The sequence below is a fragment of the Lycorma delicatula genome, chromosome 2 (assembly GCF_047948215.1).
Source record: "Lycorma delicatula isolate Av1 chromosome 2, ASM4794821v1, whole genome shotgun sequence".
Taxonomy (NCBI): Eukaryota; Metazoa; Arthropoda; class Insecta; order Hemiptera; family Fulgoridae; genus Lycorma; species Lycorma delicatula.
This window is the reverse complement of record NC_134456.1, coordinates 232,350,061-232,364,095: the sequence shown is the minus strand read 5'-3', so window position 1 is coordinate 232,364,095 and position 14,035 is coordinate 232,350,061. Positions and strand designations below refer to the sequence as shown.

Sequence of the window (14,035 nt, the reverse complement as noted above, 5' to 3'; positions counted from 1 at the left end):
CCACATAAAATTTTAATTAATGAAATATTTGAATCTTACAAGGGAAGGTACATTGGTTCGAATCACACTTCATCTCCTTTTTTTTTTAATTTAAATATATTGATTTATTAAAAATTATTAACCCATTAAAATTTTACAATAAATAATTATTCAATAACAATCAAAAAAAAAATATGAAAAAAAATCAATAGTAAATAAAATTTTATGTACTTTTAAAAATGTGTATATGTAATTTAATAGACATTATTACATATGTGTATATGTAAAAGATTTTGTGAAACATCTGATTATTTAATATTAATTGAAAATTACAATTTAAAATCGTACTATCTTTGAATTTTGTAGTTTAATTTTATTTAATTTATTCTGGAATTTCTGTTTAATTTTATCTACATTAAAGTTAACTACAGAGTGACTGAAAAATAGACCCTTTGCAAGAACAACATATACACTGAGGCATACATGCCCGATCTTTAATAAATTGCAAAAAATTCTTATCTTTTAGTTCATTACTTCTCTGATATTGTCAGACAATATTCTCTCTAAGTCGAAGTTAATCATCATTTCGTTTATTTATTTTTTGTTGCCAATCATTTAATCGCTCTTTGGTTTGATATAATTCTTCTTATCTGAATTTGTGTACATGTTCTCTAGTTTTCAAATGTTATCTCTTTATATTCATCATCATCTCTTAATCTTTTTATTCTTTTTTGGGTTTTAACATTTTCTTCCTTTTTATATTTATCATCTTCTCTTAATCTCTTAATAATGTTTTTATAGTATGTACATAGTTTCATTTAATAAAAAAGAGTATTTTTTTTTTGTTTTTTAAGGGCGAAAAACATCTAACAATGTCTGATAGGAATTTATTCATTTTCCTTCTCTTTTTAACTTGTACACTAAAAAATTCTTCAGTAACAGATGAGTGATTTGCTATTTTATGATGACTCCCAATACTAGTAACTGTAATGGGCGATAATGAATTCTAGCATATGAAAAATGCAATCTTTGACCGGGACTCAAACCCAGAACCTCTGATGCAAGGCATAGATGCTACTATTCAGTCATGGAGTAATAATAATATATAACACCCTCCTTATTAATATTTTAAGCATCGCTTCCAATAAACTTCAAAAAACTTTGTAACAAGGAAAAATAACCAATCAAAGCTAGGTTACTTTTTCTTTTTTTTGTGTGGAGAGGGTTAAATGTCTAGACATTTTAACATTCAATAGTTTACTTATTAGCAGTTAAATTCATAGATCACGTTTTCCTGTAAGTCATATAACTACATGAATATAGTCTCCTAAATTTTTCCATTTACGAATTCAATCATCAAATCTATCCCTAACAGTGAACTATTATACTATTCTCCCTGAATTTACCTAATACTGTACTATGGCAAAAAAATAAAATCTTCATCCCCATTCACCTTTCCTTCATCTCTTTCCAGATTGAAATTAAGAGGTAGTAATGAACCCCAAACTATAAAAATAAAATCAATAAATGTTCATGTGTAATTATAATTTGATTATTCTCTTTCTCCCAAATTTCTGTTCAAAATACCATATACCCCATTAAATTATAGCAAGCCCAAATTATCCACTAATGAATTTCCTTATTTATTTTACATAACAAACTGTCTACATTATTTTTACACAGATTACTTTGAGCTACATTGTCAAAGTCATCAGCAGACAAATATTCACATTTCTTATACTAACAATGATAAAAATACTATGGTGAAATTATACGGATGAATTAATCTGATATATTGAGTACCTGCAATGTACAAAGTCTGTTCAGAAAATAACCAAACTTTTTAATTACGCAACAGAATTATTTAGAGACATGCGGTTAGTAGCACTGTGATCCGCATAACCTCCTCTGTAACCACATGTTCTTGGATTGTTGACATCTCATTTAGTTTTCGTGTTATTGTTATTTGAGTGCAACATGTTTAAGTGTGAGTAGCGTTTTTTTTTCATATGTGATTTTCAGGAACAATTATACAATGTAAAAATTTGGGTGAAACCGGGGAAAACTTTCACAGAAACATTTCGACTTTTGAAACAAGCTTATGGAGATTATGCTCTGGATAGTATGTAATGTTATGAATGGTTTTCACGAATTAAAAGTGGTCATCAGTCAATTGAAGATTATCCTCAACTAGGAAGTTCTTCGACTTCCTAGTTAAATGTTAAATCACCAATTTAACATCAGAGAATTAGCAGAAGAAGTTAGCATGTCAATAGGATCACGCTATGACATTTTGATTGAAAAACTGAACATGTATCGAGTTGCAGCAAAGTTTGTTCCTCATATGATGACTGAACAGCAAAAAGAACATCTAGTGGACGTTTGTCAGCAACATCCTAAACAAGCCGATGACAATACAAAGGATCATAGCAGGAGACGAAAGTTGGGTTTACAGCTATGACATCAAGGCAAAAGTTCAATCATGACAACGGATTGGCAAAGAATCTCAATGCCCAAGAAAGCACATCAGTCTCAATCAAATGTCTTAGTGATACTCTCTATTTTTTTCGATTTAAATGGAATTGTGCATATTGAATTTTTGCCTCGATGTGAAACAGGGAACCATGCATACTGTCAATACGTTTTACAACAGTTACATGAAAAAATCTGCAAAAAAAAGGACCAGAGTTGTGACGAGATAACTCATTGTTCCTTCACCACAATGATGCACCCGTACACTCAGCTTTGTTAATTCATCAGTTTTGTGCTAAAAATCAGATGACTGTCCTCCCTCAGCCTCCCTAGTCGTCAGAACTGGCTCCTTGCGATTTTTTCTTATTTCTGAAATTAAATCGGTGACGAGAGGATGTCATTTTGAGACTACTGATGACATTAAAACAAATTTTTCATGGACCTTAAAGACCATTTCAAATGAAGCTATCCAGGACTGCTTCGCAAAGTGGAAACACTGCTGGGAAAAGTGTGTGAATAGTGGAGGAGGAGTATTTTGAAGGGAACAAGGACCAATAATCTGTATAATTAAGAATAAAGATTAAAAAAATAAAGTTCGGTTATTTTCTGAACAGACCTCATACAATGAGAACAAACATGAAAGGCATACAGCTAAATAACATCAACCTTTTTAAATATATGTCATTCAATGTAATTTTTGTCAAACCAAACAAATCTGTTTACACAATATTTTTGAAATAATTCCAACTTCTCCCTTCCTAAAGGGTCATTCACGGGAACCGGATGTTTTTTAAGTGGGTTGTACTCGGGCGTTCGTGGTGGGAGGGGCACGTGGCTGGTGTCTGACGTTTCCTTTGTTCATAGCATTTACATTTTAGTCGTTGAGATGGAGCCGTGGACGCTAGACCAACGCCTGTACGCATATGACAGTTTTGTGCGAAATGACGAATCCATAACTGTTGTTCAGCGAGATTTCCGCCGTCAGTTTAATATCCATCGAAATGCAAGTGTCCCTTCTCGTAACACAATATTGCGATGGGTAAACAACCTTCGAACAAGCGGTTCAATATTGAAGAAAAAACCACCGGGTCCGCGACGAACTCCACTCCGGAGAACATCGAACGAGTAAGGGAAGCCATTGTCAGAAGCCCACGCCGCTCTATTCAGAGGCATTCAGCAGCGCTTCAAATGAGCACAAGTACGCTAAGACGAATTCTGCATACAGACCTGCATTTCCATCCTTACAAGATAGTCGTCGTGCAGCAGTTAAACGAGCAAGATTTCACGCAGCGATTACAATTTTGTCGACAAATGCTTACCGTTTTTGAAGAAAATGAAAATTTGTTATTGTTAATGAGTGACGAAGCCCCGTTTTCATCTGAATGGCTTCGTCAACAAACAGAATTTCCGGTATTGGGCAGAAAGAAACCCACATCAGCTTCACGAGAGACCACTTCATAGCCCAAAGGTGACTGTCTGGTGTGCAATAGGAAAGGTCGGTGTTATTGGACCATATTTTTTTGAAGAAAATGACGCTGCCGTAACTGTAACAGCCGATCGTTACATTGCGATGTTGAATACGTTTTTTATCCCTGAGTTACGAAACCGGGGAATCGATTTTCAAAATGTGTTATTCCAGCAGGATGGAGCTACAGCGCACACAGCGAGGGCAACGGTGGCTGTTCTCCGTAACTTGTTTCCGGGACGGATCGTTTCCAGATTCGGCGACATTCCTTGGCCCCCTCGGTCCCCCGACTTGAGTAGTTGTGATTTTTTTCTGCGGGGGTTTCTGAAATCGCGTGTGTACGGCAATAAACCGTGTACATTGGAGGACCTAAAGATCGCAATTCGTCATCACGTCACCCAGATTGATGTAGACATGCTGCAAAGAATTGAGGCCAGTTACCGTGAAAGGCTACACGATGTATTGCCCAAATTGGACATCACTTGCCGGACACAATTTTTTGTTCATGAGTAAGTAACAAATGCTTTGATTTAACAAGTGTTTCAGTACCAATAAAATTTTTTTAAAGTAAATATTCAATTTTTTATGATTATTTTAATAACATCCGGTTCCCGTGAATGACCCTGTACATAACCCAGCTTGTGCAGTATATGTAACATGTAGCTTATTATTTAAAATCAGTTTTTGCTGTAGACTGTTAATGCCATACATTGCTACTGTAACTGCTCTAAAATTGTAATCCAAGAAAAAATTACTACGCAAATGTTACAACTAAATATTTATATTATTAAATTACTAAAACAAACTTTTTCTGAAATTTCTATTTTTACTGATCCTACTCTTTTTCAGCAAGTTAGAGGGAATATATTTATTATACATTTATATATTAACATATTTTATATAAAATATGCTTACATATATTATAATTGATTATTACTACTTTAAATTGTGTGTATTTATGTTAAAAAAGTATGTGTGTTCACACACACACACACACACTTTTTTCCCACTAGTAATTTCATGATTATTATAACTTTATTGAATAACAAGATTATAATTAAGATAACTGCACTGTTTTATTTTTCATTTATTATCACTGTCATCGTCATTTGTTAATTGTTATTATTTATATGTCCTTCTTATGTTGAACCATATAAATTAGGAAGAGATAATGTTTAAGTTAAACTGAAAATGATTATGTTTAATTATTTGTCTGTAATAATTATTTAGATGGTTTTATTTTTGTATAAGTTAAGGTAGATTTATAATCACTTTTAGAAATATTAGGACCAGTTTATACATAACGTTATAGATAAGTTCAAAGTAATTACAAACTATTAATTTAATATCAATTTTCTTATCAACTCAGCTGATGACCTCAGTGAAGTCTTACAATGATTTACAGAAAAAATTTAAAGATTATAGTCATTGGGACAATTTATACTTATTTAGCTTTTTTCCATGTAAAAATAATTTGCAATATTGGTTTCTTTGTCAATAAATTAATAATAATAATTATTATTATTATTACTGTATGAATAGAATAGTTTAAACAACTTTTAATTTAATTAAAAGATACCATTTTAAAGTTTTATAAATTAATGTCAGTTTCTCCTTGTTCATTAGACATGCATTATATACTAACAAGAGTTCACTGGCAGCTTTTGTTGTAACATTGTTCACATTGCTTTTTACTTCCATGTATGAAGTAAAGGAAGTACTGTAATAAAAAAAAAAAAAATGTCAGTTTTCAGATTTCAATGGAAATATCTATTTTGACCATCCCTGAATCAGTTTGACTAGTTTCGGCATGATACATGTACGTATCTCACATAACTAAAAAACGATCAGAATGTCGACATTTTGGATTTAGGACTGTTGTAACATCTAGTTGTTCATCTCCCCTTTTGATTGTAATGGACTAGACCAAACGTATCAAAAAAAGCCCAAAATCTAAAGACTTTGGACTTTTTCTTATGTGTAGTAATAAGCCCTCATTGAGAGATTTTCAACAATACATCATAAGTGGTACTTATTTTCATTGTCTCCAGAGTTATAACCAAATAAAATTTTAATTAATGAAATATTTGGATCTTATAAGGGAACACATCAACTTGAATCCAACTTCATTTAATTTTTTTAACTTTTTTTTATATATTTTATATTGATTTATTAATAATTATTAACCTCAGATAGTAAAAAAAAATTACAATAAATAACAATTCAACATAAAAAAAAAATATGAAAAAATTCATAAGTTATAAGTGAAATAAAAGTTTAAGTACTTCTCATTTAAAAAAAGTGTATGTATAATTTAACAGGCGTACAAGGAAGTCATGTGATGTCCACATCAGATTTTTTGTCACATTAATTACTTAAAACTGTAATTTAGAGAATAGATTCTTAATTTAATTGTAAATAAAACAAGTTTTGTTCTAGAAAATGAGTCCTATTTGATTGAAATCAAAGTACATCTAAATCACTGTAAATGGTTTTATGTGAATGGTCTTTTGATTAATAAAGTTTCTCATTTAATTAAACATTCTCTTTTACCAAAAGTGATTTAGAGTTAGAATCTGTTAATGTTACCAATTTTTAGCTTACTCTGAAATTATAAAATTTGTTTTAATTATCGGATAAACTAAAAACAAGACGAACTTATATAAACAGCATTCAACAATACAATTTATGTTCGAGTTGTCAATTAAATGAAAATATGATGAAACTGCTCATTTAGAATGTTTTTACAAAACATTAAAAAAGCTTCATAGCTTTTTTAATGAGCGAACAAAAAAGAAAACTATATATGAGCATTCGTTCACAAAACAATCAAATTATTACTATCTTTAAGATACAAATCTCTATTTAAAAATCACAGAATATTAACATTTTTTAACAATAATTTCGACAATTAAGAAATGCTATAAACAGGAAGTGCAAACTGGCGAAAGAAGAGTGGATTAAAGAAAAGTGTTCAGAAGTGGAAAGAGAAATGAACATTGGTAAAATAGACAGAGCATACAGGAAAGTTAAGGAAAATTTTGGGGTACATAAATTAAAATCTAATAATGTGTTAAACAAAGATGGTACACCAATATATAATACGAAAGGTAAAGTCGATAGATGGGTGGAATATATTGAAGAGTTATACGGAGGAAATGAATTAGAAAATGGTGTTATAGAGGAAGAAGAGGAAGTTGAGGAGGATGAAATGGGAGAAACAATACTGAGATCTGAATTTAAGGGAGCATTAAAAGATTTAAATGGCAGAAAGGCTCCTGGAATAGACGGAATACCTGTAGAATTACTGCGCAGTGCAGGTGAGGAAGCGATTGATAGATTATACAAACTGGTGTGTAATATTTATGAAAAAGGGGAATTTCCGTCAGACTTCAAAAAAAGTGTTATAGTAATGATACCAAAGAAAGCAGGGGCAGATAAATGTGAAGAATACAGAACAATTAGTTTAACTAGTCATGCATAAAAAATCTTAACTAGAATTCTATACAGAAGAATTGAGAGGAGAGGGGAGGAAGAGTTAGGAGAAGACCAATTTGGTTCCAGGAAAAGTATAGGGACAAGGGAAGCAATTTTAGGCCTCAGATTAATAGTAGAAGGAAGATTAAAGGAAAACAAACCAACATACTTGGCGTTTATAGACCTAGAAAAGGCATTCGATAACATAGACTGGAATAAAATGTTCAGCATGTTAAAAAAATTAGGGTTCAAATACAGAGATAGAAGAACAATTGCTAACATGTACAAGAACCAAACAGCAACAGTAACAATTGAAGAACATAAGAAAGAAGCCGTAATAAGAAAGGGAGTTCGACAAGGATGTTCCCTGTCTCCATTACTTTTTAATCTTTACATGGAAGTAGCAGTTAATGATGTTAAAGAACAATTTAGATTCAGAGTAACAGTACAAGGTGAAAAGATAAAGATGCTACAATTTGCTGATGATATAGTAATTCTAACCGAAAGTAAAAAGGATTTAGAAGAAACAATGAACGGCATAGATGAAGTCCTACGCAAGAACTATCGCATGAAAATAAACAAGAACAAAACAAAAGTAATGAAATGTAGTAGAAATAACAAAGATGGACCGCTGAATGTGAAAATAGGAGGAGAAAAGATTATGGAGGTAGAAGAATTTTGTTATTTGGGAAGTAAAATTACTAAAGATGGACGAAGCAGGAGCGATATAAAATGCCGAATAGCACAAGCTAAACGAGCCATCAGTAAGAAATATAATTTGTTTACATCAAAAATTAATTTAAATGTCAGGAAAAGATTTTTGAAAGTGTATGTTTGGAGTGTCGCTTTATATGGAAGTGAAACTTGGACGATCGGAATATCTGAGAAGAAAAGATTAGAAGCTTTTGAAATGCGGTGCTATAGGAGAATGTTAAAAATCAGATGGGTGGATAAAGTGACAAATGAAGAGGCATTGCGGCAAATAGATGAAGAAAGAAGTATTTGGAAAAATATAGTTAAAAGAAGAGACAGACTTATAGGCCACATACTAAGGCATCCTGGAATAGTCGCTTTAATATTGGAAGGACAGGTAGAAGGGAAAAATTGTGTAGGCAGGCCACGTTTGGAATATGTAAAATAAATTGTTAGGGATGTAGGATGTAGAGGGTATATTGAAATGAAACGACTAGCACTAGATAGGGAATTTTGGAGAGCTGCATCAAACCAGTCAAATGAGTGAAGACAAAAAAAAAAAAAAGGAATAATTTCTCCTACTTTAGTAAAAGTTTTTCTTAAATGCCATAAATGGTTTTCTGTATCACCAAACAAAACATTTAATCATCAAAAAATCAGAAAATCTGGTGGAGTAAAAACAAAATCACTCTGATAGATAAAACAATCATAAAATGGATTAGTATTTTCCTTGGTTAAAATACTTTCTGAAATTTGGTATTTCTATTCTATACATTACTGTGTTTTCTCAAAGATGCTCAAAAATATATATTTATTCATTAATTATGATAGATTTTTGTTTTCTTAAATACTGATGTGTTTTTACAGTTACTGTCTCTGCATAAAACATAAAAAAAAAAAATGTATGGTAATAATGCATTTGAGGAGGAAATGATGAGTACACCTGTGAAATTATTATGATTGTTATGACATTATGTGCAATTGCCATTTGGAGAGTTCTCAGTCTGACAAAGAGCACAACTTTTAAAAATAAATTCTTAATTATTTTTTTACCGTATTTTTCTTGCAATTTAATACATTTAGATCAAATAGTTTCTTTGCCACTACAATGCAATTTATACAACTCTGTAAAATAAGTGGTTATCTCAGCTTTTATCTCAACATTTGAAGTGAGTCTTCCATCCAGCAAGCCATTTCCTCAGATTCAGTTATAGAAATAATTCCAAGCAGCCAAATTTAGCAAATATGCCACATGTAGAAGCACTTTGAAGCGTATGTTCATAGTTTTTGCAGCAACAATCCGAGTGTGCAGGTAGGTGTGCAGAATTGTAGTGAAAAATCATTTTCTTTTTGGTCAGATGTAAATGTTTAGCCTGAATAGCACCCTTCAATCAGTCCAGTATCGAAGCGTAATATTCCCTGATAATGATCCAGCCTTTTTCCATGTAATCTATGAGCCCACACTGTGAGGAAAAAACTTAGCCATGACTTTTTTTGTATGTGGAACTATTTTCACTTTCTTTGGCCTGCTTTCTCATGCTCCTATGCACTGTATTTGGTCTCTGGTTGTAAAGGTAAATCCACATTTCTTCTACTTTTATAAGATGTCGACAGAATTGCATTTGTATAAGTCTAAACACCCTCAAGAATATTCAGTCTAATGCGTTTTATGTCAATCTTTGTGATATCCATTGAGCGGAGAGCTTTTTCAACCAAAAACATAATGTAAAATGTAGTAACATAATGTAAAATGTATGAAATGCATCAAGAATTATGCAGTGTCAGCAAGCTTGTGTACCTTCAGTCAGGGATAATTTAATTCAGAATTGTGAATTTTTGTGACAATTTTGTCAGTTGTAAAAGTTTTTGGACATCCAAGCATTCATCATCTTGACCGTGTTTGTATGACCTTGTTTAAATTCAATAGTTCACTTTTTTACCACTGAAAATGAAGAAGGATCCTTAAAGTGGAATCTATCTTTTTGTATGTTCATAAAGGTTAAACCTTTTAAAATAACTACTTTATAACACCTGAAAGTTCAATTTTATCCATTTCTGAGAACATATCAAAACTTGTTTGCTTTTCTTGATTACTACAAACACACAACTAAACGCATGAAACTTTGCAGCATGCCATCTAAAGGATCATACATGTGACTTCTTTGTGTCGGCCCAAGAACTTTCTGTATAACCCTGGTAATAAAGGTAATATACTAACCAATGTCTACAAATAAAGAGTCCTAACAAAATGTAGCTTATACATATCAAAAAACAAGGTCGATTGAAATAAATAGTTAAAAAAAATCTAGAGTAAACCGCAGGAGAAATAAAAAATTAATGTAAAAGAGTATTATAATTAAATCTAAAATGAAAGAATATTATTAAGCCTTACTTTGAATTCTTATCAACATTCTGAGCTTCTGTTCTTATTCTCATAAAAGTTCCACCGGGTTGAGCAACAAGCAGGCAAGGTATACCATTAGGACCTCGGTTTAATGTAACAGAGCCAATTTGCCTAGCACATTCCCATTTATTCAGACAGACTAACTTCCCACCAGTAACACTCTGTGACCAACGGTAAGATCTCACAACCCTATCTGATAAACCCATCACCAACTCTTCATTACCATCATCATCTATGTCACCGACCAGTAAAATCTGAAAATATTAATGATCGTATACATGCAGATTATATTCTGTTACAGAAAGTATAGAATAATTTATTAAAAGGAGTTAAAATAATTTAAAAGTCACCACCACAGTAATATTATGTTTATCTTAGCGAGTGATAGTATTTATTACAACACACATTTATTTGTTAATTTAAACTATGTCTAAAGAGTAGTAGGGTTATTACATTCTGGGTGTTTTATAAGATGGAAAAATCTCTTGCATGTTCAAATTGATTTTGTTTGCAATAAAACCAGATTGTACTGTTTTGCTTTGAAGGACCTTAATAAAATACAAGGCAAAATACATACATACATACGCACAAACAAAAATAGATTTTTTCAACTTGAGAGCATTGAAATAAATTTTTTGCATATTATTTACGATCTATATATATATATATATTTTTTTTTTAATATCTCTCCTTAAAGCAAAAAAGACCAACTTTTTAATTTTTTATTTTACTGATATACTTTTCTGTTATAGCTGGGAAAGTAAAATTACAATATCCACCTCAATCAAAACAGTCAATAGAACTGTTTTTGAATACTAAATTACCAAACTATTTAAAACATTTTTCCACCAATTTATTTAAAATAAAATAAATTTTTTTTTTTACAGAAACAATATTACTTATTTTTAAATAGTACTCATTAAAATCATAAAAATGAATTTTCTACATCTCTGCTTAACATGTACAAGCTCATATAATTTTCATTAATTCCTTCTATGCTGTTATTTATTTTGAAGTATTTTATTTATTTATTTTTTCTACAAGACAATCTTCATATTGTCTTCTAGAGCTACTGCAGTGAGCATTTTTTTTTGTCCTTGCCCCAGCATCTATAATTGCATAAAAACTTTTCATTGATAAATTATTGTTTCTTCATGCAAATTTTCCACGAAAAGAGATTTGTTAATGTAGTCACCTCTGAAAATACAATACACTGAAATCTTTTGTAATTTTTTCTTATTTTTTTCTAAAAATTCCTGGCTTTTCCTAAGTTTATTTTTTCTGACATTTCCTGCCTATGGGAACCATGTTTAAATCAAGGAGTGGTTTCTGATGGGTTTTGTGTAGCACAGTGCCACATATTCTGAGAATTAATGTAGCCTGATAAATGGAACACACTTGTTGAAATGAAAAAAAAATCAAGGAATCCTTCGCTAATATTCTGTAAGGGCCACTAGCAGAAATTTGCTAGTTTACTCTAACATATTGTTTTAATTCATGCACAACACTCACACGATAAACTTTCATTTTTAAACCGTGACGTAAACATTAACACGATGTTCAAGAAACTCCTGTTTGTTGGGCTAATCGTCATGTTGACTTGTGAGGACTCCTTCCAGTACGATTTGCTATATCAGTGACAACTTCTAAAGTTCAAACAGTTAGTTGTTTCACTCTCTTTGCATTAGTAACAGAGCCAGTTGTTCGACATCTTTACATTAAATTTTGAATGAACATTACTTCTAAGATAAGTCCCTTGAAACCCCAGAACTTATAGAAGTTGTGTGAACATATTCTTCCACAATGAAAACACGCTGCTCAGTTGAATACACTGTGACGCACAAACGCTACAGATTTGCTGAATGAGATGGGAAGGCTGAAAGCTTATTAGTGAGTCAATAATCTTCAACTAATATGCATGCTCCAACAAACATACAGTCTTCCGACACATACTGTGTCAGAAGATACTGCATCATTTGGCTGAGACTGGTTTAATATGGCCTATCCAGAATTAAATGATATAAAACTGATTGCAGACCTTAAAATAAAAGAGTAACAAATTATACTGGGCAACAAAATTAAATTTTTTGTTTGTTAAATGAGAGCAAATGGCTGATTCTTATAGAATTTTTTATGCTGATTTCATATATGTTAATAGAGTTTTTCCATTGGGCTGTTTTTTTGCAATTGAAGTTTCTTTTGAAATAATAAATGTATGGTGAACATAATGACACAATACATTACATGCACTTTGTACTGATCTAAAAGCTATTTCTTTTGGATTTTCTTCGGTGATTTGTTGTAGACACATGCTTCTTTGGATTCTAACAGTAGTCAGCTAACATTTTTGGGTTCCATTTTCCCAGGTATCATGTTTTTATTGTAGATATCTTCTGGTGAAAGCATCCTCTACATTCATCATTGATAGCGCCAAGATTGTCAGGGAAAAATCCAAATGTGAATGTAAGAAGTGGATTTTGAGTGATACACCCAAGTTTTTAGTAATTTTGAAGGAGTTCACTCACAATTTCTCTGTAGTTACTGGTCTTATGGTTTCCAAGGAAGTTGTTACCACATTTATAAATGATTTCCATGCAGCAACCTTCTAGGCATTTAAATATTGTTCAAATGCTAGATCACCCACTACTTTTCTTATTTGTGGTCCAACAAATATACTTTTCTTTATTTAGCATTCTTCTCTCCTACAGTCAGTACCTCTCCCTTTGGCCACTGCTCTTTTATGTAATGGTTTTCCTATCCCTGTTGTCCCACTTGCTCAAAAAGCAACAGAACTTAGTGCATCCAAGTGGCAGTCCAAGTAAAAGCACTATTACTTTCAGATCTCCACAAATTAGCCATTAATATCTCTCATACTGAATCCTGCTCAATACAAGTTTCATATTTTCATAAGACTCCTTCATGTGAACAGCATATGCTAATGGTATTGATGGGTACTTATTTTCAGTGTGAAGTAGAACAGCTTTCAAAGTAAGTTTTAAAGAGACAATAAAAAGTCGCCATACGTCAGGATGGTGCATATGTCCTAAAGCTACTAGTAAAGATTCCTCATCATTACAGTACACTAAGTTTTTGTACTGATAGAAGAAATGTTCAAATTCTGACTGTCTGTCATGGAAAGCACTTTTTTAGTGTTTGGTTGTAAAATATGCCATCATTTAGTCTTGTGCCAGTATTTCTGCTTGATTCTTTGATAAATTTAGATCATGAACCACATTATTTAATTCTGACTGATTAGTTAAATGGAGTTCAGTAAATCTATTTTCTAAAAAAATTGGATCTCTTTCTTCATCGCCTGATAAGTCAGCACAAGATTTGACATTTTCATCTTCATCTAAGTTCCATGTTTCTGTTGGCACTGAAATTGGAAGCTCTTGGCTATATGGCACTGGCTGCATGGCAGAGGGAATATCAGAGTATTTAACAGTACATCTAGTTTTGGCTGTTATCCCAGATATCTTTATTACACAAAAATAAGTCTGTGGTGTGATTCTTCGGTTCTCTCCAAACCATTGCAATTGCAAATG

At 31.8% G+C, this 14,035-nt stretch overlaps 1 protein-coding gene across 2 annotated transcripts in view; it reads right to left on the bottom strand.

The window, feature by feature from the left end:
- The window catches only part of LOC142319740 (KICSTOR complex protein ITFG2-like), a 32,473-nt gene that overhangs the window by 9,853 nt on the left and 8,585 nt on the right, over window positions 1-14,035 (bottom strand). For both annotated transcript variants that reach the window (XM_075357360.1, XM_075357361.1), the window contains exon 2: window positions 10,479-10,744. In XM_075357360.1, the coding sequence (XP_075213475.1) occupies window positions 10,479-10,744 (266 nt within the window). The remainder of the gene's footprint in view (window positions 1-10,478; window positions 10,745-14,035) is intronic.